Here is a 25,311-nt window from a genome sequence, read left to right on the forward strand (position 1 = left end):
GAAGATCACCATGAACTGAAGGCCACTTTGAGCCTCATAACAGAAGACTTCATCTCAAAAAAAAAAACAAAAAACAAAAAAAAAAAAACAAAAAAAAAAAAACCTCAAATACCATAGAGAATTTCATTTTGAATGTGGTTTTGTTTCAAACTTAAAGTAAACTGGGCAGTCAAAGCCCTGGTCAGCAATAAGATGGGCAGTTTTTAGTTATGAATTTAGTACTTGATAATATCTTCAAATTGTGGCCTTGGATTGTGAGTTGGGAATTGAATACTGCTTGCTAGAATGTCACCAGAGCTCTAGGGAACCTTCTGTCCCCACCTTGTTGGTACAGATGTTCACAACACTTCACCCAGGCTTACACAGATGCTGAGGATCCAAATTCAGGGTGAACCCTAGCCTGCCAACACATCTCCCCGTCTGCCATTTCTAATGCATTTCCAAAGCCTTCCAACCTGTGTCCCTCACCCACACCACAGTGCTTTCATGGCTTACAAAAAACTCTGTATGGCCACCATACTCTTGGTGCCAACCTCCTTAGGAGGTGTCCTAAAGACATCTGGACATGAGGATTCTCTTGCTACCTAGGTCTCCTCCAGTCTGTTCCATCCACAGTCATCTATCACAGTGAGCCCCACATTTCTACAGTAAAATACAGGCTCTTCTACATGCTGGGCAGGAGAGACTTAGGGCAAGTTGTTGTAACCTGTCTAGGCTTCGTTGATGAAAAATATGTGTCCATTTCTGGAATCTCACAGAGCAGGGAGAATAGATATTTTATGAAAGTAATCGGCCATCTAGAGAGTATGCAGTCTGAGTTGTACAGATCAGTAATAGTGGCTTTGTTACTGAGGGCACGTCAGATCAGTCACAGGAGTGTCCAACAGTTGAACTTGGAGTTGCCCACAGCTTACTGGAGGAGAAGGCCTGCTCCTTCCGCTACTCCAGCTGATGCCCAGCTGATCTGGGGGCTTCTTTGAGGCCCTAGTTATTGCCAGACAAGCAAGTCAGTTGTAACACATGCAATTCAGAGCCCTGAGCTAGGTTCAGTACTCCGTTTTGTTTAAGCTGGTGACCTCCGCTAATTGGAAAGCATCTGAGTCCTCACCCAGTGTTGTCAAAGTGTGCGCATGGAAATTGGTGTAAGATGTTAAATTATGAAGTAGCTGTTCTTTAAAATTAGTATGTTCATCTCCATTTCTGCTTCCAAGATGGCTCATCTCCAGCACTTGTAGGAGTGGAGATTCCTGGATCACATGCCCAACACTATTGGCCTTCAGGAGCCATCTTGATTGTCCCAGTATCTGTCCTGGCTTCCACAAATATGCTGGTTTTCATTTGGTTTCACAACAGGCAAGGGGATATCTCAGTGTAGCCTCTCCTCGAGCCACCGTACTGCCATTGAGCCTTCATAAGGATTTATCCATTCCCTCAATTACACCTTGAAGAGCACGCTGTATGTGCTTGGCTTGTGACCTTTCCCCTCTCCTCTCAGATCAAACTTGTATGTTTTCCATTAACTTATTTATTCACTTTACATCCCAATTGCTTCCCCTGTGCCCCCTTCACTCAGTTCCTCCTCTGATTCTCCTCTCCTGTTCCCTCCCAAGTGCCCCACCACCCTGGCACATCAAGTCTCTATAGGGCATCCTCCCCACTGTGGCCAGACAAGACTGCCCAGTTAGGGGAAGGAATTCCACAGACAGGCAGCAGCTTTGGGCATAGCCCCTGCTCCAGTTATTGGGGGACCCACATGAAAATCAAGCTGCATGCATGTTACATATGTGCTAGGGACTTAGGTCCAGCCTGTGCGTGTTCTTTTGGGGAATCTCAGAACAGTCTCTGAGAGCCCCCAAGAGTCTAGGTTAGTTGGCACTGGTGGTCTTTCTGTGGAGTTCCTGTCCCCTTTGGGGCCCTCATTCCTTTCTCCAACTCTTCATAAGAGTCTGGAGCTCAGTCCAAGGTTTGGCTAGGGCTCTCTGCCTCTGTTTCAGCCATCTGCTGGGTGGATCTCTCAGAGGACAATTATGCTAGGCTCCTGTCTCTAAGCATAACAGAGTCATTAACCATGTCCTGATTGGTGCTTGCCCACGGGATGGGTCTCAAGTTGGCCAGTTGGTTGTCCTTTCCCTCCGTCTCTGCTCCCTCCCCTGTGCCTGTATTACTTGTAGACAGGATACATTTTGGGTGTAGAATTTTGTGGATGGGTGGGGGTCCTACCTGGCTACAGGAGGTGGCCTCTTCAGGCTCCAACATTACTGCTGTGAGTCTCAGCTAAGATCACCCCCATAGACCCCTGGGAGCCTCACCATCCCAGGTCTCTGGCACATCTTAGAAAGCCCCCCCACCCTCCCCACTCCTGCCAGCTGCATATTTCAATTCATTCTCCTGGCCCTCTCTCCTGTCTTTTCCCACACCTGACCCTGACACCCCACTGCACCCCATTTCCCTCTCGCATCCTGTTCCCTCCCTCCATTCGCCTCCTAGGACTATTCGCCCTTCTAACTTGTATACTTTAGTTATGGTCCCTGACAAGTACAGGTTATCCAGATGGGCCTGCATCACAGGACTGAGTAGCTGCCCGATGTTTGCTTCAGTAGAGTAGCCTGAGGAGTGTGCTACTGTTTTTCCCGCCCCTCCCCAGGGTGTGCTATTTTTAATTTCTTGCTTTGCTAAATGTATATTGGCTTAAAAATGTGCAACCGTCTATATTTTCCTTATGAATTACAATGAAAGTATCCTTGAGATTCTTAGAAACCATATTTTAAGTATCGAGACCAGCTGTAAACTTTACCCTTTGATGTAATTCAAGAGTCCACAGACCACCATTGGCCTTGTTGGGAAGTAACAAGTTGGCTCCTTTACTAGAACAGTTTGTAAAACACAGTGGGAGCCATGCATGCATCTAGGCAGGTGACTGAGCAGCATGTGACAATGCCATGTACGACCTGATGTGCATAGAAAAAATGGTGACCACTGAAGTATTATTCGTCATGTGATTCTTGAATATAAAAATGTTTTTACCTAAGAACATAAAAATCTTCCTAGTTGCCTCAGATCCTTGGATAAAAGAGTATTAATGGACACCTAGAATTTTGGTCCAAAAAGCTATCTTAATAATTTGCTGTGTGCTAAATCAAATGTAGCCCTCTGACCTCTTTTACAACCAAATATATATACATATATGAAAGAAAAGTTTCACATGTACCAAGCTCGGCAGCATAATTCTCCCTAGAAAGGAAAGCCATGAGTATGTCTTTTGTTTTCTAAGTCCTACTCTTTATATAACTTGTATAATAGACTGAACAAATGAATGCATAAGGCCAAGATACATTGCAGTGTGTGTTAAATGTGTATATGTGCACACACACACACACACACACATACACACACACGCACACACACTCACATACATGGCTTTCAGTACATTTGTGGCAGAAAGAAAATGAATCATTTTAACTTTTATTATTTAAATGTTTTGTGGCACTTGAATATTATTTTAAGGAAATAATATTGTGAGTATCCAGAAAGATAATAGAGTTTCAATATACAAATACTGTGAGCTACAGCATGTGGTGTGTGTTTCAAGCTAATAACTAGGGCTTACAGTGGGTCAGTGGGTCATATCCCAGTGGTGTCTGGTGAGATGGAAGGCTGTCTTATGTGTCAGCCAGATAACCCTGTGAAGGCTTTTCAGCAGGTAAGATATGGGACTGAATCTGAAGTGAGGGTTGAAATACATGGGAATGTTATGACATATGAGAACCATAACTTTAAAAATGAATGTAGCTATTCTTTGACATTATTATGCATATTTGACAGTGTATACATTTGAACAAAGATGAAGGAAATAAGTCAAACATCGTTTATGTTTCTATGTTATGTATGGGAGGCTTATAGGGAATGGTTGAGCTCTGTTAAAACTTGGCCATATATGTGTGTTGGGGCCGGGGGTGGGGGGTATGGTGGCAGTAGGTAGACAGACATATAAAAGCTGTCAAACAAAACCTATAGCATGCTTTCTTTTCCATCTAAGATTCTGAAGTGACATTTCCTGCTCCCAGTAGTGGTGGTGGTGGTGGTGGTGGTGGTGGTGGTGGTGGTGGTCGTGGTCGTGGTCGTGGTCGTGGTCGTGGTCGTGGTGGTGATTTAACCCTTTCAAGACTGGAAAGATGACTCAGCCGTTAAGAGCACTGCTCTTCCAGACAACCTGGGTTCAACTCTCAGCAACCACATAGCAGCTCACAGCTGTCTGTAACTCCAGTGCTGACACCCTCTTCTGGCTTCCTGGCATTAGGCACACATGCATGCAGGTAAAACACCTATACACATAAAAATAATTAAAAAGTAATTTAGCCCTTCGTTAATTGCTATTAAATGTCTTAAATATACTTCACCCCAAACGTAAGCATTCTAATACTGTTTTTACATTCTCGTTTGTATTACCGTGTTTCTAGCACTCTGTCTTTAAAGATTTGTTTTTATTTTTATTTTCTATATTTATGTGTATGGGTATCTGCCCACATGATTGTATGTATCTCAGAGGCCAGAAGAGATTATCAGGTTGCCTGGGACTGGTGTTACAGGCAGTGACCTGTCTGAATGGTAGAATTGAACCCAGGTCCTCCTGCAAGAGCAACAGACGTCCTCAGCTGCTGTGCCGTCACCTCTCCAGCCCTCTCATGGGGTTTCTCAAAGCCATTACACATAACGTCAAGCCATTTTTTAGATTGAGAATGGCGTTAAGGAATTTTAGTTCATTTGAGTGTGTGTGTGTGTGTGTGTGTGTGTGTGTGTGTGTGTGCGCGCGTGCGTGTGTGCCTTCAAGATAATTTTGTCAGTCTTCACTGTGCACAGTATTTTGAGCAGAGCTTTGCTTCTTCTGTATGTATGTGTTTTAAAAATGAGTCGTGGAAAGCATTCATTTTTAAAGTGCATGTGAGTTGCTTTGGTTTGGGTTGAATGAGAGTGCATATTTATGGCATATTAAGTTGCAGTTTGGGAAGAATGTGTAAATTCTCAGTATAATTTAGGCACACAGATTTTAGGAAATCTTCAAGTGCGTGCCGTCCTGTGGACGTAGCTCAGACCCATCTGCATCCGCTCTTGAGCACGGCCTCATTACATCAACGTGTGTTGTCTCCTTGAAAACCAGAATGTGGCAGGATATACATGAGGGATTTTGGAAGGCCCTGGTCAGCCAGTAGAGGCCACTCCTAGCTTGCTGAAACTAGATGGAAAGTGAGCCTCCGTCATAGCCATGTTGAGCATCATTAGAGCTGTGGAAAACCTCAGAAAGAGATAACTGAACACTGGTATGAATGCAGGTGCCACTGTGCCTCTCCGTTACGCACGGACGCTACCTTTGTGTGGAAACAGAGAGAGTACTCAGAGGTGCATAATTACTGTTACAGTCTAGAAATAGAGACATGATCAGTAACCACACCAAAAGCATGACTCAACACATTCATTAGTTATGATGATTAATGTTCTAACGGGCTGGTAATTTTAAATTCCCATTTCATACAGACTTTTAGCAGGAAGAAACTGTTCAATGGGGGTTTGAAATCATTACATCATATCTCTAGTCATATGTTGGTGTATTTATATGTATGTATATATATAGTGTGTGTATATATATAGTGTGTGTGTGTATATATATAGTGTGTGTATATATGTGCATATGCATTATCACATATGTGTATGTATTAGGATGATGTTTTTGTCTTGACAACTGAGAAAAATGTGTGTGTGTTTCTTGAGATGGTGCTCACATGGCGTCATTTCAGAGGGCTCGCATTGCGTCCAGCTTTCCTGGAGGCTCTGTCCCCTCTGTGCTCTCCTCAGCCAGGTGCCCCTCACTCTGCCTCAGTAGTCCGAGGCACACTCTTGTGGTTTTGGCAAATTGTTCCACAGAAACTTTTACTTTTTCATATGTTGTTTTAAAAGTAAGTGTACCTGTGTTCTGTACCATTTGTAATTGTGACCAGTCTGTATGATTGTGAGTGTGGGTGGCACAGTGAAGTATTTTACTCACCCCGTCTGTCTTGGGGCACAGCTTTAAGAACAGCAGTGTTGGCATGAATGTCTTGACTCAAGTGCTCATGGAGAGTGTCTGAAGGTGTAAACGTAATAATTACCATTTGCCAGACTGCTTTATAGAATGTTAGTTCCTTGACCTCTTTTAAAGGATAGTTTCCTTGTCCTTTTGCCCCATCCCCAGCACCCAGCTCTTGCTTCCCAAGCCCAGAATTTAAAGCACATTTTGAAACTTGCCTTTTTGGGGTTATTTTCCTGAGTATCTGTCACATGGATGTGAGTAACACATTGGTTCAGGGCCGCTTGACTGTAAAGGCTTGCTTCTCTCCTCCGTATTGTCAAATTAATCATTATCCTGAAAACAGAGCTAATTTTTATATCTGGACAAACTGGCAGGCAGTTCAGGCCTTGGCTTCCTCCAGCCTGGAGGCTACAGGGCTTTGATGAGCCAGGCCTCGCCAAGCTGAAAAGCTTTCTTTTGAATGGCAGCCTGCCGTGGTCAGTGCTTGCCAGTGCGGGCACTGAGGCAGAATAGTGCACAGGAGGCACTCGGCTGTGGTTGGAAATGAGCACAAGGCTGGTAGGCAGGGCTGCTGGAGGGCACAGTGAAGCTGCTGCTTTCTCACACCACTGTTCGGGTGCATCTGCCTCTACCTGCAGACTGAGCGCGCCGTCCCCTCCACACTGGGCAGCCTCACAAGTAGGTCTCAGTTCAGTTTCTGGTTCAGGGATGGATATGTCAACTGAAACCTGCAGGAGGTTTTGCACTGGGAAAATGAAAAACAGGTGCCGTTAAGTCTTTGAAAATCACCGTCATCATATTAAACACTGATGGAGAACAAGAACTGAGGGGCTAGGCGTTCCTGGCTCCACACGTCAAAGTGAGGGCTAGTGCTGCCCACAGGGCTACTTGCTTGCACTTCCATTCTGTCAGCAGTTGTTCTTAAGCTACATGGTCAGGTGTTCATCTCTCACTACCTCGGAGTTTGCTGAGGTCAACTATTTGGCTGGAAACACCAGCAGCAAAAACTGAAATCACAACAGAAAGTCTGTATCACATAGAAACCCTCTGTCTGGCTGTGCAGTCTTGTTTTGATTGGTAGAAGCTCAAATAATGGAAGTAAGCGTTCTTACGTAACCTCCCTCAGTGCCATATGCTAATTAGCAGCTGGACCCTAAAGACTTAGGTCATGCCATGGGACGGCTGAGATCACCATTATTAAAACTTTCTAATTACATAAATGTTCATCTCTGAGCTGTATACCCCAAGAGCTCTGTTTCTATGTGAAATTCAAAGTTCCTCTTCTACTAATTGTATGAGTTTAAGTTTTTGGTTCTGATAAACTTGACTGTCTTGCTAGACATGATGGTGCATACCACTAATCCTAACACTGGGGAAGCAGAAGCAGGAGGAGCTCAGAGTTCAAAGCCAACCTGGTCTACAGAGACGACTTTCACTCTAGCCAGGGCTGCAAAGTGAGACCCTGCCTCAAATGAAACCTCCCCAACTATCTGAATATTTGATCTGCCTATTTAAAGAGATGCGACTTACAATAGTTTGTGATTTCTTTCTAAAACTTCTCTGGAATTAATCACTTTATAATCTGATATTGAAAAGTTTTAGTTCTATGGTCTTTTGTTGTTTCATGGAGGGCTGCACCACTGACCGATGCCTCTGGCTTTTTATTGTTTTCTTTGAGGTTAATTGTTTTATTGTATGTATGTATGTATGTATGTATGTATGTATGTATGTATGTATGTACCTAAGTATCATGTATGTGTGTATAACAGATATGTGCAGAGGCCACAAGAGGGCATCAGATCTTTGGAACTAGAGATGGTTGTGAGCCACCATGCAGTTACTGGGAAACCAAGCCCAGGTCCCCCACAAGAACAATAAGTGCTTTTAACCACTCTGTCACCTCTCTAGCCTGTTTTTATTTTAATAAATACTATAAACACTGATTTAATCATAGACCTGCTATCAATTTTTACAATTCTTTGACTATGTTTCTGAAAAGTTAATAATAATCAGGTATATTAAATATCTGAAAAGTTAATAATAATCAGGCATATTAAATATCTTGAAAGTTGAAAATGCTGTGACTGCATTGTAGATGCCGTACTTGGATTTTGGGTCAGGCTTCTCCTTGTAGTGACATTGGACTCTGAGACGTGATCTTACAGACCACAGCAGTGGTACTTTGGCGCATTTTGAAGTGCCAGAAAGTGTCCACTTTATCTGTCTTTAAAAGCAAAATATAAGTAACTTATAGGAACTGAAGGACAGTCGCTAGTGTTTCTCTAAGGCCATGACCAGATAAATACACATATAACATCATTTAAATGTCTACATTTGAGTCTTTAAATCTGTGAGTTATGTGCTGCAATCGAAGGGAGGGTGTAGTTTTTTAGACATGTGTCCAATTCCTGAGAAATACCCAGTAATATTATTTTTGACTGGATTGAAAGCTTACATTTATATTGTGGTATAAACTTGTTAAAAGTTCTGTTTTATTATATTTCCCTGTGTTGTTTTCATCAGGCAATTTATCACATGGGTATATGTGAAATTTCTTCATCTATTAAATTTCAGATTATGTATTTCAATCCAGAGCAAGACTTAAACATTTTCCCATAAGAGTAGCTTCAGGTAAACAAGCAATTTTAGCCTGGAAAATAGCTCCTGCTTCTGTCAACATGCTGTTTATTCTTTCTCTGAGATAAAAAGTTCAGTTTTCTGATATTTGTACCAAGATAAAGTCAGTAAACAAGATTAATATAGTGTGGAAAAGGTTGTCAGCAGCCCTGGCAAAAGAAATAAGTTGCTGTACATAGACCATCCTGTAAACTGAATAAAAGTGTCAGGTCCGCCATGAGATAATATGATCACGGACGTCTAACAAACCATGACACAGGCCCAGGCTGCTTCCCACAGCCCCAGTGTAGAAAATGGATGACTGTGTTCCGGGGATACCTGCTGGAATCGCATGAGACTGTACTCCAAGACGGGTGCAGGATGTGGCCCTGGAGCCAAGCCAAGTGTTCCCGTGTGTGCTCCTGCCCTGCACAGACCACTGTCAGCTCCTGCACACTGGCTTGTACAGAAATGCCGAGTGGATGCCTGTTCCCTAAGGGATAGAAGAAGAAAGTTCCCCCAAATGTTCCTTTGTTGGGCCATGCTGACTTTACTCTGTAATTAAACAGGAGTAACTTTTGTTAGGAGGGAGCATGACTCAGAGCCCTTGTCATTAGTCATGGCAGATTCATCCATTCCTGGCTGCCTTTTGCTCCGTTGGAGAACCTGGAATACAGCAGGCATACAGCAGGCGCTCATAACAAACATTTATATAGACATTGAGGAACAAATATTATTCTTTTTGCTAAAATTATATTTCACTCAATGTAAATACCAAGATAATTCCTTCCTTTGTGGAAAATATATAAAAAGAGCCCTTGACTGTTCTTTTGACAGAAGTTCGTGTATACACTTGCATTTGCACATTTTAATGCAAGCATCATATTTAGGAACTTAACAACAGAGCTGGTTTCCCAGAAGTTCAGGAGGGAGTGGTCTGGCTGACCTCTCAGGTTAGTTTGACAGTGTCTGGATGGTGAAGTCACTGCTCTGTTCTTAAGCACAACGTGTACACTTGTCAAGGAGCTGACAGCACCTTGAAAACCTAGTGTGGTATCTATTAGACCCAAGGATCTAACCCTGGGACTCAGCATTTCAGTGGGTGCTGGGTGCCAGGCTGAGGTCTGCACTGTGCCCTCTGCAGCCCTCAGCGTGCCCTTCTCACTCGGCCTTCACTCCTTGCCATTTTGCCTTGGGTTGAAATTAACGTTCTTTCCTCCATTTAGAAAGACGTCTTCAAATGATGCAGCTTCAAACGATGCAATTTGGCATGGCCCTCAGTGAGCCATTGTGACTTGTTTTTGTCATTTGTTTTCAGATGTCTGCTCCTGGCCCTATCAGTAACAAGAGGATGGTTCACTTCTCCCCAGACGCCCATCACCACGAGTGAGTGCTCATGTTTCTGTCGCCTGCTTGGGTTATCCATCTGTTTCTCTAGGAAATTGATCACTATTTATAAGTTAGGACACTTTCATTTGTGCCTTCCCTAAGAGCACAGTAAGGCACAAGGATGGTAACATTGTAAGAGCAACTGTAGTAGAGCTCAGGGCAGAAATAGAAGGACTTCTTGCATTCTTTGTTTCCATAGAGTTCGAAGTTCATGCCCTATTCAGTGAAATCTAGGCCCTGTCTAAAAGCATTTAAGTCTGCATGACATTGGCCTATAGCAAGCCTGTGTGCTAGTCCTTCTATGGTACCAGTGTGAACGCCAAATGACCCATCTTCATGATGTTCCTCCCCTCTGGCTTCTGCCTGCCTGGCTGGCCTTTACTTACCACAGTGAAGAGCTATAGTGGAACCAAAATATATTTTCTTTAGCAACAAACGAAATGGCGGTGTAGGTAACTTTACATAGCTAAGCAGTTTGCATGACTTTAGTATAAATTATAGGTAGGATTTCTTGGTGGTGACCTTAAATTCTAAATGGTCCTATTGGAGAACCATGTCTGATGCATGGTAGTTTGGGTTATTTGTCTCCTCGGCCATCTGAAGATGGCTGAAATTGTGGCCTGGGAGATGTGGAAAGGCATGAATTATCAAATTGGTTTTTTTCTAAAAAATATTCTAATTAAGATCTGTTTTTTAAAAAAAAATGTTTTTTTAAACAAAAACAAAAAACTGTACCGGAAATAGAAAGGGAACTATTATCCAGACAGCAAATTGCTATCAGCATCTCCCTTGTCTTCTTGCTTGATATGATGAAGCCTTAAAAACAAACGAACAGACAGACAAACAAACTCAGGACAGCAGCCAAATGCCGCGTACAGTTCTTACATTAATTTTCTCTGATGAACTGCGGAAGCTGAGGCTGGTAGATGTAGCACTATTTCCCATCATTCCTTCTGGCAGGTGCTCTGCTGAACGTTTCCGTGGCTGCTGCTGCAGGCCTGTGGCAGCCTGCGCCTGATGGGCGGGCCGCTAGATGGAGTCACTGAGTAGCTGGAGGCCGACCGCTAGTATCAGTTAAACTAGGACACTCTGATCTGCCTGTGGGACATGGCACTGTGCCCAGGCCAGCACGTGGACAGTACGGGCAGAAGGATAGGAGTTAGAGGTCATGTTTAGCTCTACAACAGCTTGGGGCCAGCCTCAGCTTTACGAGACCCCGTCTCCAAAACTGTGGTAAATAGAGGAATGAGTAAGTCAGAAAGAACAGGATACCATCCACAGTGTTGCTCCCAAATGGACAGGGCTTAGCTCAGTGTCCCTCTGTCTCCTTCACCCCAGGATGTCTGTCCAGGGTTCTCAGTATGCTAACACACTCCAGGAGTAGTGGGCATTAGGTTCCATTCCCACATGTGCAGCCCGCCACTGCTTCACCATGGAGAGTTCCAGTCTCTAGATAACTCCAATCCCTTGCCTTCCCATGGCCCAAGTCCCATTCCCAGAGTCTTTCCCACTTCCTACCCATTGCTGTCTTCATTCTTGTGTGTCATAGAGTCCCCGTGGGCCCTTCAGGATCCAGCTTCCAATGGCTCTAGGGTACATTACTTGTCTTTGTGACTTAGGTTCAGATCTGGTCATCATCCTGTTTTCTCACTTAACTTCTCCACTGTCATCTGCCAGCAGTGTGGACACCTTAGCTTTCATCAACAAACACCCTGCCCTGGCATGCCTGACACCCGTCTGTCACCGTCCTCTCCATTCTCAGCACATAAAACCTCCAGATCAGTCGGCTTCTATGCTCCCAGTGTCTCCTGTATGTCATCTCTACCCTGAGACCGGGGATTGGCTCCTGTCAGGGCTCTTTGCAAAGAGTCAGTCTGTGCTAGGAACAGACTTAGGCCAGCATAAGTCTGCGGTTGCTTTGCTTTAGTTTTGCTTTCTTTCAGATTATTTTTCCTGTTTTTTGTTCTCTTACGTAAGTAAAGAAAGGGGACTTCTTCGGGAAAGCTTATCATCATCTTCTATCTCAGACAGCTTCCCTTCATCATTTTATCATCCGTATTCCATTCTAGGCTGCTGCGTCAAAACACCACAAAGTAGACGGCTGAAGCAAAAATTTACCACTTACCCAGGAAACCCCAGGTCTGATGCAAAGCTGTCAGTAGGGTTAGTGCCCTCATGGGACTGTGAGAGAGAAACTTCCTGGTTGTTTCCTTGCTTCTCACAGTCCACAGTCTCTGCTGGTCCCCTCTCCCTCCCCACCTTCCGTGACATTTTTCCTGTCCTGCTCTCCAGGAAGTAATTGCTGACAGATTGTCATGCTCAGTCGATTGCTTCCCCATCCACATGTCTGTTCCCTCTGGGCTTACACAGTTGCAGTACTCGATCCCTCCAGCCTTTCCCAGAGGAGACCTCTTCAGATCTCCTATGGTTACTTCACCCCTCTCAGACTCCCATCCAGGATCTGTCTGTCCTGGTAGGAGTTGTTAATTCAGTCTAACTATGGATCCTCTTGGTGAAGGGGCTTCTGCACCAAAGCTGCACATGCGTGGTATAGAGTTGTGTGAGGGCAGGCCATCTCAGCAGAAGGTGAAGCTGTCCACTCAGGAATGCCAGAGAGTGCAGTGCAGTTTGACCACCATTCTGAAGAGAGGGCACTGCCTTGCAGGACCAGCTGCTCGTGAGACTGCAGCAGCACTGAGGCTGCACAGCTCTTGAGGTAGAGGCCGGAGCTGTCATCAGATATTGGTGGCCATGTGGTTGACCCTTGGCCTATCCTCACACACTCAGTTTGTTCTGCTGCTCCCTTGCTGACCCTTCCTGGTCTGTCTCCTAGAGCCATCTGTGGCAGTGCACGCTGACCGCCAAGGGCAGGTGGGATCTAGAGCCATCTGTGGCAGTGCACGCTGACCGCCAAGGGCAGGTGGGATCTAGAGCCATCTGTGGCAGTGCACGCTGACCGCCAGGGGCAGGTGGGATCTAGAGCCATCTGTGGCAGTGCACGCTGACCGCCAGGGGCAGGTGGGATCTAGTGGTTTTGTCCACAGATGCTCATCTCTCTGTGGGAGTTGCTCTGCTGAGTGTCCTCATGGCTTCCCAGCAGCCTTGGCTTGGGAAGTTCGCACTTCCCAGTGAGAGCTCTCCATCCTCTGCCTCCTTCCAAACGTGGTCTTCTAGCCTTCTGTTGTTGAGCATAATGGTGGAATGGTGGATTTCCTTTTCATGATATTGAGTGTTAAAAAACAACAGACCTTTGCACCTAGAATGTCACCCAGCTAGAAGTTACTTTGTTTTTGGTTCCTGTGACAGCCCTTCCTGGTGCTGTGACCGGAATACAGGAAATGCATGGGCGAACCTGCCCTGTGTTTACTTACAGTGGTAAGGACCTGCAGGAAAGCCGGACTCGCCTGCTGTTTATTCCATCAGGGGTTCTTTGAGCTCTCTGAGTGTACGTGTGGTTACACTCAGAAAGGCGCCAGCAGGAGGACTGTAAATTCAGCACCGGCCTGCCTACGTCGTGAGACTTGGAGGGTTTTGCTGCTGTTGTTGTTGTTGTTTATTACTTTTGTTTTGGTTTTTAAATTTCTTTATCAAATCTCCAAAACTGTCTTGTAGAAAAATAACTGTCTTAAAACGGTTTCAGTTGTAGGCTGGGGAGGTGGCTCCGTGGGTGAAGATAGGTGCTGTGTAGGTGTGAGGACCTCCACGGCCTGTGTCCACACTCTTGAAAGCATACACACATTCCGGCACCACTCACACAAACATAGGAAAATAACGGCTTTCACTGGCCAGATTCACAGGTAAAATAAAGTTGAGTGAGTAGAGCAAGCTACTGCGCCAGCTCTAAAGCATGAAGGGACTTTGAGTTTGAATGTGGGTGGTGGAGGACTGCGGCTCCCAGAGCTCTGCTCCGAGCCGGACTGTGTAGAAACAGCTGAGAAGGTGCTGGAGAAGGGAGAGGCGGTTTTAGGCTTCAGAGAACAATAGCAGGAGGATATTCCACTCTGAACGTTCTCCACTGAGGAGGAGAGTGGAAGTCAGACAGTAGGAGTGTAGGTAAGGGGTGGGCTGCCCTCCGTAGTAGAGCACTCGTGGCCTGTGCACGCCACCCTGGGTTCAGCCCATTCCTTCTGTAGCCAAATAGTCAACTAAGTAAATGCTGTGCAGTGACAATTCAAAACGATTTCCATGATAAAAACAATGTGGGTTATTAATCGCCAATGTTAGCATTGCTACGCACCTTCCACCACGGGTCCTGTAGACATTTGGACCACACACTGAAAGGTCTAAGAGTACTGCAGTCAGGAAATGTGATCATTTAATAAGATGACATTTTGTTTTGTCCTATGCTGATTGGGAAAAAAAACTAGTAATTATTCCCTGGAAAGTATTATCGTATTGAAAGTAGTCACTAATAGATAGTTGTTCTCTTTCAGCAGGAAGCACTGCGCACAGACAGATGAGGTGTGCGTTAATATAATACCCTCACGGAATGTGCCAAGAGCCTTATTAGTCCAGCTAGCTCAGTGAAGTCAGCATCTACCTCCTCGTTAAAAAGAAAGTTTGAGGAGACTAGAGACATGGCTCGGCAGTTAGCAGCACGTACTGCTCTTCAGAGGCCCATGCTCACCTCTCAGTACCGGCAGCAGGAAGCTCCCTCCTCTGTCACTGGAGCACCAGGGGAGCCAGTGCCTCTGCTCTGTCAGAATCCCTGTTCTCCTGGCACAGTCACACATAAGCAAAACTAATCATCGTCATCATCATCATCATCACCTTAAAAACAATGTTTGAAGTGTAATTGTCTCTGCTGTCATTCTGCTGCCTTTCTAAATATGCAGATAGTGAAATGTAAAAGTTAACCTGCCTCCCTCTTAGAACTGTGTGCAAGCATAAAATAAAACTTGTTGTCATCAAATGACTGCAGAGCCAGGCATGCTAGCACCCCTCCATGACCAGCATCTAGGAGGCTGAGCCAGGCATGCTAGCACACCCCCATGACCAGCATCTAGGAGGCTGAGCCAGGCATGCTAGCACCCCTCCATGACCAGCATCTAGGAGGCTGAGCCAGGCATGCTAGCACCCCTCCATGACCAGCATCTAGGAGGCTGAGCCAGGCATGCTAGCACACCCCCATGACCAGCATCTAGGAGGCTGAGCCAGGCATGCTAGCACACCCCCATGACCAGCATCTAGGAGGCTGAGCCAGGCATGTTAGCACACCCCCATGACCAGCATCTAGGAGGCTGAGCCAGGCATGCTAGCACACCCCCATGACCAGCATCTAGGAGGCTGAAGCAAGAGAATGAACTGCCAGAGATCACAAAGCTAGTCTGAACTTCATATTACTGAGACAGCCAGGGTAACAACATGATCTTGTCTCGAAAACCAAAAGAAAGGTTCCAGGACTTTATCTACTCTCCAACTTTTCTCAATTTCTTGCAAGATAATTAATCTTAAAGAGAAAAATATGATTTATTAATTGATTTTTAAATTGATATTCATAGTCTGTTTCTATTTTTATATAAACTATATCTACATTAAAAGCTGTATATAGAGTGAATTTTTTTAAAAATTCATAGTTAACACTCATTACAATCCTATGATGAATTCCTTCATAAAGCAAATATTCACTCATTTTATCTTTTGTGTAAATATCAAGCTTGCTTTAAGCAAGATTTGATTGGATTAAAGGTTATGTTCACTGGGAATACTTTTAAATTTAGCATTTATTACATTATGGGGAGATGGGCTTACACCCTAGGCTGAGGTGTATACACTATGCCAGGTCATCTCCATCTCTTATCAACCGTGTCATCATGGTGTGAGTCACTTAGTTATGGAGTGAGGTCACCTCCCTGCATAAGGTGTTTACAGAGCACTGCGCCATCTACACATGCTATAAAACACGTCAGCAGCTTACACCTTACAGGTTTTCTTCCTCAGAACACTTTTAGATGTGTCATTTTAATGTCATTACTCTCTGAATTGCCAAAGCAGGTGTTCTTTCTCCATTTTATAGGTGATTTCACTTTTTCAGAAACACACACTGTAACTCTGCTTGACCAAAAATCAATTAGGAAACAAATATGTTAGGCGTCTCTGATATGTTTTGTGACGTGTGTGCCCTATGAGAATTCTATAGGGAGCTGTAGTCCTATTAATTCTTCTGTGGACATTGAGGGTCTCAAAGCTTGAGAATGAAACTACATGTGTTACTGTAGCCTACAGTGTTCTGCAGGACAAGGACATTAATATTGATTCCAAATGCCTTCCGTGTGGGAGATTAGAATTTATGTTTAAGCCTCCAAGTCCTGAGAGAGATCTTTATTTTTACTTTTCTTATGTTTTAGTGTGTGTGTGTGTGTGTGTGTATGTGTGTATGTGTATGTATGTGTGTGTGTCTGTGTGCCTGTCTGTGTGTGTATGTCTGTGTGCCTGTGTGTGTGTATCTCTGTGTGTCTGTGTCTGTGTGTGTGTGTCTGTGTGCCTGTCTGTGTGTGTATGTGTCTGTGTGCCTGTGTGTGTGTCTGTGTGTGTGTCTGTGTGTGTGTGTCTGTGTTTGTGTGTGTGTGTGTCTGTGTGTCTGTGTCTGTGTGTGTGTCTGTGTGTGTGTCTGTGTGTGTGTGTGTGTGTGTGTGTGTGTGTCTGTGTGTGTGTGATGGCCCACACATGGACAACTTTCTAGAATCATTTCTCTTATGTTTCCCCTGTGTTGGTTCCAGAGGTTGGACTTACAGAGTCAAGCATTCCTACCAAAGACTTGACCTGCTGAGCCATCTTGCCAGCTCCCAGTGTTCGTTTTGTTGATAAGGAAGGAACCTAGACCCCAACTGTATAACACTTGCCAGAAGCTGCCTGAGAGGGGCTGGAGCCCGTACCCGAACTTGGGATTTTGTTTATCAAGCTCATCAAGCTGAGCTTTCTGAATTTCCATTAGTGCTTAATAAAGTCAGTGAAGCATTTAAAGACCTTCTGTTTATAACTTTAGAGTTGGTGTTTTATATCATAGAAAAAAAATTAATGAAGGAGGAATATCTTCACAAAGAACAAACGTGGCAGCTGTGTTGATGAAGCCCTGCCCGCCAGGTTAAGTCACGTTCTGCACTCATCCCAGGACACCCAGGAAGGCTGCCCTCTACACACAGCAGAGAATACACACACGGTCACTGTGCTCATGCTATTCACAGACTTTTCCCATCTGTAGAGGGTAACAGACAGTGGTCAGTGGATAGGCACATGCATGTGCAATTACGTATCAGTACATGTGTGTTACTATATACTGAGCTAAGGGCTCTAATTCTTAAATTTTATCTGAACATTGAACTACAACAACTGATAAATCTCTATGACGTACACGAATTGGGAGTGGGAAGAACATTCCAAGCAAATAAAATAGCATGTTCTGCATTCAAAACTCCGGAACAATTCTAAAACATGTGAAAGACCATGAAGGCAGATTGTCACATGGTGAGACTGGAGGTTAGCAGGCCAGGCCTGAGACATAGGTACGGAGTCTTTCTTTGTGAGTAAGCCACCGGAAGTTTAGTCTGCTTCATTTGATCATTTGGTGTGATTGAGCTCTCTCAGTTTCTATCCTCACAGGTTAGCCTTTATTACTAGGACTTTTTGGTTTTGTTATTTTTTGTTTTTATTTTTGTTTTTCACCACTGTCTAAGGTAAGACAAAGACTTTAGTCTGTAGCCAAATAGTTTCTTGGCGCTAGACTATCTTGCTTTAAATGTTTATTTCTATATCTGAGCTAGGAGTTTGTCATGTCTCAGCCTTTCTCTCTCTTTTCATCTTTTCGGTAAGTCCCCCGTCAGCTAGGCTGATGCTCATGACTCTCCTGGATCTCCTGCGTACGTGGTGATAGGCGTGTGTCCCCAGCTCGCCCTTCTGTTGTGTGAGATCTCATCAGGGAAAAAGCCTGGCTTCAGAAGGAACATGTTCATGCTGGATGATTATCTAATGTTTACAATGTTAATTTAGATTGTCAGCCATAACCCATTAAGACCAGTGCTGTCCAGTAAACTGTTCACAGTAGTGCGCATGGGAACTGAAGTGAACATAGCAGTGATCCCTAAAACCACGAATACCTTTAAGCCTGCAATGTGACTGCTGAGCAGAGGAAGCCAGTGTGTAATAGTCCTTTAAATTTAAATAGGTAGCTCTGACTAACGGCTACCGTATCGAACAGCAAAGATTCAGATTGCATTACACACGCGCGTGCGCGCATGCACACACACACACACACACACACACAATTTTCTGTTTAAAAAATGTTTTTTGTTCAAAAAGAATTTTTTTTAAAAAAATCTGTATATAAAAGCACATTTTTAGAATCTTCAATCAAAACCCTTGGGGTTGGCTTTGTCGTTTTGCCCAGGAGTAATGTTGGTTGACTGCCTGTGAAAGCCAATACATTGCTGCTACCTGCTGTTCAGCTCCTTGGTTAGAGAGGGGATTATAGAAGCATGAGAAGGAATTTATGTGCTACTCAGCATCTACAGAGACCTGAAACACAGTCCCTTCCACTCTGTAGCTACAAGACCGCTCTGCTTGAATGACGGCTGCAAAAGGTGGCGGGGGGTGGGGGGTGCGGGGGTGCACACTTATTTCCCCAGCAGACCTGGGCTGACATGATAGACTCTGTTTCTAGTTCTGCCCAACCTGTGCCTGTAGCCCACAGGGAGAACTGAGCCAAGAGGTCACATCCAGCTCTTCTGCCTTGAGAGGACTACAGGCCCATGTCCCAGCCTTTCTGTTCAACTTCTTCACAGTTAGTCATCTGAGTGCTTACCGTGAAATCCTGACTGGAGCACAAACCCATAACCCATGTACATAGTCATCACTGCAGCGTAGTCTGCTTCTGAGCACTGCCCGCCACATCTGCAGGACACTACTCCCCCATTGTATATCTTATTTGCGAGCTCTCAGTCTGTCTGTCTGTCTGTCTATCATCTATCTCTATCTATCTATCTATCTATCTATCATCTGTTTGTCTATCTATTATCTCTCTCTCTCTCTCTCTCTCTCTCTCTCTCTCTCTCTCTCTCTCTCTCTCTCTCTCTCTCATTTTGTATGTGCATGTTGTGTGCACCAAATCCGAAGCTTGCCTATTTGGTTAAATTGGGAGGCCAGCAAGCCCCAGAAAGCTCCATTCTAAACCTCCTCATTGCTGAATTTCAAGCCAACGTTGCCTTCTTGGATTTACCAACTCAGTCATCTCCCCAACTCTGGGTTTTTTTTTTTCCAATGGCAGTATTATTAAAATCATCTCATCATTATCCTAGGATCTGTGGCCACAGAAAGGAGACAATAACACGGGAACACATTCCCAACCATTCCTCTACCAGAACTCCTGATATAAACTGGAGGAGATAAAGGGAGGCTGCCCAAGAACTGAGGGCCCAGAATCGCATGCTCTGGGTTCAGCTGTTACCTAGCGCATAGCAGCCTCGTGTGCCTCTGAGCACTGGAGGTGACAGGGCCTGGTGGGAGCTGCCCGGCCAGAGTGAGGCTCCCAGCAGTGAGCGTACTTTAGACACAGCAGCTCATGGCTCCTGCCTCTGCTAACTGAGTCTAACACTTTTCACGTTACCACTGCTGTGACTGTTGTTCTTACATACATCCCTCTCTCAAGAACTCCAGTCTGTTAGTACGGTAAGTAAGCACCCTGGGATCTGACCCTAATTCCTCAAAAGGAGGTAGGTGGAGCAAAGGTGCTGTAGAGAGAAAGCGTCTGACCCTGCCGGGGCATTTGTGCAATGGCGGGCGCAGAGGCCACCTCTCCCGACCACACCAGCACCCCAGTAGAGCGCCTTCCTTGCTAGAGCACTACATGCTACCTCCCCGGGGACCCTTCGTTCTCCTGCTGTCCACCGCTGCTGCTTTTCTGTCAGCAGTCACAGGTATGGTGGCCAGAAGAGTGTGGCTGGGAATCAGAACCCTGGCGTTTGAATTCCAGCTGTTACTTGCTTAGGAAATCTGGCAAATGACTTCTCTCTTTGAGCCTGTTTCTCTTTTTGCAAAGCGTCTACCCTTTGCGAGTTTGGGGATCCAATGCTACCTGTCTAGTGGATGGGGTGCTCCTGACACCAGGGGCACTGCAGAGAGATGTGCATGAACTGTTCCTGCCAGCACTTGGACAGGTTTGCTCCGCGCTTGACCAGTGCGCTGTGCTACGCAGGTCCAAAAGCACTTCCTTGGGTTTTCTGGAGCAAAAGCACCCAAAATTCCTGGCCTCCAGAATTTTGGTTTTCTGATGTTGTCCAGCTCTCTCCGTCCTTATTCACAACCTTTGCTCATTAGCTCATTCAGATAACCTTGGCCACTCATGCCTCCCTTCACCGATTTCTTACTGTTTTGCCTGTTAGAGGAAATGCACTTCTGTCCACTGTTGACACTGTTGGCTGCTGTGCTTCAGCCAGCCCTCGTCTGTCGCAGGTCCACATCCTCTCTCCCACTCCAGTTTCCTCCTCCATCTCCTCTTAGCAGTGCACTCTCCACATCCTCCTCCTTCCACCCACCCACACTGGAATCTCCGTCTCTCCCACCCCAACTCCAGGAACTTCTTGGGAGTCCCCAGTGACCCCTCCAGAACCTGCCAAGTTACATTTCCTTATGCTCTAAATTCCACACTTCTTCAGTGGTCAATCTTTGGATTTTTGCCTCTTGGAAAACTTATTTTGAATCTCTTTACCAAAATTCTATGAAGGCAGAAAATACAAAAAATGTTGAGAGAAGAGGGCATATAGAAGAGTCTTCAGCCAGTTTCTAGACCCAAAGTGCATCAACTGAGGCAGCAGATAGAAGGGGTGGGGTCAGCAAACGCCACAGAGAACCATCACCTGCCTCTCAAAAGGCCGTAGAAAAGCTGAGCACTTAAACTAGGGTAGGCATTGGACACCCCAACCCCACCCCCGAAGTGATGCTTTATTTAAAGGTGGCTGAAGGGAAAGCAGAAACACAGCGGAGAAGAAGGCAGCCGAGGCCAGCCAGGGAAGAGTGGGAATAGAAGTGTGCTGGCAGGAAGTGGTCGGTCGCTCAGCAGTAGTGATCGGAATCTTCCCTTACCTGACTGCCAGACTAAAGTGGAGAGCATCAGGAGCTAGGGAAGAGTATGTCTACACTAACAGGAGCTCGGCAATTAACATAAAATCCTTTCTGCACCACCATGCCGTGCTCTTACAAAATGTAGCATGTTTGTGAAAAGGAAAAGACCAGAGCTGCTTTTCCAACCTGAACTCTGGACCTGGGAGAGACTGCATGAAGGACTGCTGCCTTTAAGCCTTCTATGAAATGAGTCACTAGGCTGTGCATTTGCTCTTTAAAACAGTCCACAGCAGAGAAGGGGTCTTGGCCAAGCCGTGACTCAAGCGGAGCTCTCACTGAGTCTGCTTCCAGCTGGCACTCACCCAGCGGCAGCACACTAGCACCAGTTATGTCCCTTCTCACGGCAGCGTGGGTTGTGCTCTGCCAGGGAACATCACCAACCATGACCTGGAGAAATGCTAAAGGAGATGTAGACAACCCCCCACCCCACTCTTGTGGAGGCTGGTCACACCCACCTGACTGCCCCAGAAGCTAGAGAATCCATAGACTCGGAGGGACCCCAGGGCTGTGCCAGTCAGTCTAAGTCTGTGTCCTTCTGTAGCATGGCTGAACACAGACTGTGGTAAGGAAATCCAGATCCTCCTTTCCATAGCTGGAATTAAGGTTTTGTAAGGATGAGCGATGCATTTGCTGACTCTAAAAAGGCCATGGCATATAAAGATGCTGTCCTCATAATACTAATGGCACCTCCAGTCGTATTAGTCACCTACTAATGCATTAGTACTCCTGTAGTTCTGAGTGTGTTCAACATCCTCTATTCCTACTCCTGCATATTTGCTGTGAGCTGCTAGAGCACTGGGTGTAACTGATGAGCACTGGCGGGACGAGTGTGCTGAGAATCCGTGAGGGCCTGGGAAAGCGCTGGCAGAAGCCAGAAGAATGCAGTGACTATGGCTTCCTAGGTGTGGAGCTTCTGACCCACTACCAAGACTGCTGTCACTGTGAACGGCATGGATCCAAAGTAAAAAGTCCGCGACTCATATCTGGGATTGTTTTTGTCTTAGTCCTGAGTGCGGAGCTGTAGAATAGGATATTCTTGGATTTTCAACTCTTTTTAAAATAACTCTAATAATCAAAAGTCATAATTTGGCATAATGATGCTATAATTAAGTTGTGGCAAATGATAGCATTTGTAGATTTTATAACCAGAATTGATTTGTAAAATGAACACAGTCCCAGCAGTTTATGTTAACATAATTAAATGGAAATGTAATTCTAACTCCGTTTGCTTATTAAATTGAAAATTACTGGGTTATGAGCACTCTTACATTCCTGTCAAAATTGGTGTAAGTCTAGAATTACATGAAATACCCATTAAAATAAAGCATATTTAAGGTTCTGTTCTGGTGAGAACAGATTCCTTAAAGCATATGCTGACTGCTCATTGGAGAGCAAGGGCTTCTGGGAGGAGTCAGCTCACAGGTCTTCTTCTCTCCACAGCCACTGGTTTAGCCCTGGGGCTAGGACAGAGCACGGCCAGGTAAGGAACCATCCCTTCCATGAGTCTGTCCTCTGGGGTAGTAAGTCGGCAGAGAGAGCAGCTTATTTTAAAAGGAGTCAGTTGTGCTGGGCCTCAAGACCAGCCTCAGCTTGCATCTGGGATTCCTCCCCTGCCCCGTGCTGAGCCACAGGTAACCACTGTGGGGTGAGTCACATGAAGGACTTTACTAGGAAATACTGGGTGCGGTCACGCATGCCTGCGTAATCCAGTGCTTGGGACGTTAAGATGGAAAGATCGGGAGTTGAGCATCCTCATTCATATAGCGGGCTAGCCCAGGGGGCCAGCCTGGTTGGCAGGAGAAATTGCCTCAGAAATCCAGGTCAGCAAGTAGTGAAAACCGTGTGGGACCAGGCGGTACAGGTCGCGTTGCCGAGCGGAGGAGGAGGCAATGATTTCTTCTAAGGTTTGACTTATTCCGGGTGGGTGTTTTAGGCTAGCGTTTGATATACATGGCAGTGCAGTGAGAGTTGGGCTGGCAGGAGCTGGGCATTCACCTCAGTGGTCTTTACAGATGAGTGAGTGAGTGTATTAATCGTCTCCTTAACACATGCTAAGAGTTAGACTGTGGTAATCTTAAAACTAACAGTTTAGCCTCTGACTCCTTGTGAGGGCTTTTGCTCTTTTGAATGACAGAGTTGTTTTCGTCATGTGATCCATAAGGGATCCACTGTCTGAAAGTTCACTGGACCCTGGGACCTGGGGCTGGGAGAGGTGACCTCGGAGGCTCTGGGCTCAGCTCTGCCCCAGGAGTTAGTGCCTTTGTCACCCCTTGATTCTAAAGAGAGTACCAGTTCTTTCTCACTTCTAAAGTCATGATTCTTTTGACTGATTTTTAGTTTGGCATTTTGCTTAAACTTCACTATGCATTCCACATTTTTGTCTTGACTCAATAAGGTATTAATTAGTAAATATAAGTAATGTTCTCATTTGTGGTACTTAGGTTCTGTAAGTAGACTCAAACACTAAATTCCGTAAAACTGACCTGTATTCTTAGAGAAGTACAGAGCTAGTTTCTTCCAGACTTTTGGTCCCAAGTTCTTCATCAGCCAGTCAGTTGGTGACCAGAGAGAGAGAGACAGAGAGACAGAGACAGAGAGACAGAAAGGGAGTGGGAGAGGAAGTGGGAGAGGGAGGGAGGGTTGGTTGGTTGGTTGGTTCTGTTTCAGATATAAACCTCTGACTCATTAAGTTCTGACTGCAGCACTAGCCCCTACCTGAGCAAGGCTTAAGAGGCGAGCCTTTTCTTTACTAGCCCATCACAGCTCTCTTGAGGGGAAAAGCAATAGACACTAGTCCCCAGGCCACAGCAGTACAAAAGCATTTGAACGCAAAGGACACACACACACACACATAACAGTTTGTTCACAGTATGAGCGCTGTAGCAGGACAGCACTGTGTAGGCCGATCACCTAGGAGACTGGGTTTTATCCTCAGTATATGTCTGCGAGTGACTGTTGTGGCTTGGAAAGCACAGGTCTGGGTGTCGAGATAATTTTCAGCAGGTACACGAGACAGTTACGTGAGGACCAGTTCACACGTGCATAGCCTTTACACTGTGAATCGATCATTCCTGAATTCAACAGAGACCTAACTGTAGCACAGTAAGCAGGAGAATTATAAGATTTTTCCCCATGTTGAGTGAATGACTTACCAGGTACTTACCCTTTTCCTATTCCAATGAGCAACATAAAGTGATGTCAGTATTGACTTGATTGCCTGTAAGTCCTCACTCGTTCCTTGCTCCACCCTCCTGTTCTGTTCCTTCCCTCGCTGTCTCGTGTGCATTTGTGTGCTGTCTAACACGAGCATGCTTCTGCTGCCTCCCTGAGACAGAGGAACTTTTTTCTGTCATCTGTGTATTAGTGTTCTCTGGTGTCACAGAACTTAGGGACTGTCGCTATATATTAGGAAATTTATTGTAATGCACTACAATCTGTAGTCCAATTAACCTAACACTGGGCAGCTGTGGATGGAAGTCCAAGAATCGAGTAGCCCAGCCCCACGAGGCTAGCCGTTTCAGCTGCTCCTCTGTAGAAGCAGATTCCAACAGATGTGCTGCCTAGGAAGGTGCAAGCAGGCGAAGAAGAGAGAGTGAGTCTTCCTCCTTCCACTGTCCTTATGTAGGTCTCCAGCAGAAGGCGTGGCCCAGATTAAAGATGTGCACCACCGTGCATGGATCTGGGACTTGCTTTGTCCCATGCTAACCTTGAACTCAGAGATCTCCTTGCCTTAGTCTCCTGGGATTAAAGGCATGTGCTACCTTGCCTGGGCCCAAATATTCTATGGCCACTGTGCCTCAAGATCTCCAGGCCAAGAGCCAGGTCAGAAACCTGTGTCTTCCAGCCTCAAGGTCTGGATCACAGGTGTGCCCTCCAGTTCTAGACTGTGGTTTATCCTGGATACAGTCAAGTTGACAACCAGGGATAGCCACCACATGTATGATCTGTCACATGCTCACCACTCTTACAGGTAAAGGTATTTGTAAAAGCATTGTTTTTCTACTTAGACACTGATGGTTTGCACACAGAGGAAATGACTGTTGGTGGCTCTATAGAGAAGTAAACAGGGATCTTGGAAGGCCACTCAGGTGAAAGGAAGAGGGGACATCTCATCTGTGTATCACTGTGGCTGT

The 25,311-nt window shown here is 45.4% G+C and overlaps 1 protein-coding gene across 11 annotated transcripts in view; it reads left to right on the top strand.

Annotated features, from left to right (window-relative positions):
• The window catches only part of Gpatch2 (G patch domain containing 2), a 140,697-nt gene that overhangs the window by 81,992 nt on the left and 33,394 nt on the right, over positions 1–25,311 (top strand). For 7 of the 11 annotated variants that reach the window (NM_001401368.1, XM_039090591.2, XM_039090592.2 and 4 more), the window contains 2 exons: positions 9,996–10,063; positions 22,619–22,658. In NM_001401368.1, the coding sequence (NP_001388297.1) occupies positions 9,996–10,063; positions 22,619–22,658 (108 nt within the window). The remainder of the gene's footprint in view (positions 1–9,995; positions 10,064–22,618; positions 22,659–25,311) is intronic. The other 4 variants (XR_005492230.1, NM_001401369.1, XM_063272186.1 and 1 more) reach the window with 1 other exon arrangement.

The sequence above is a fragment of the Rattus norvegicus genome, chromosome 13, assembly GCF_036323735.1.
Source record: "Rattus norvegicus strain BN/NHsdMcwi chromosome 13, GRCr8, whole genome shotgun sequence".
In the NCBI taxonomy this organism is placed as follows: domain Eukaryota; kingdom Metazoa; phylum Chordata; class Mammalia; order Rodentia; family Muridae; genus Rattus; species Rattus norvegicus.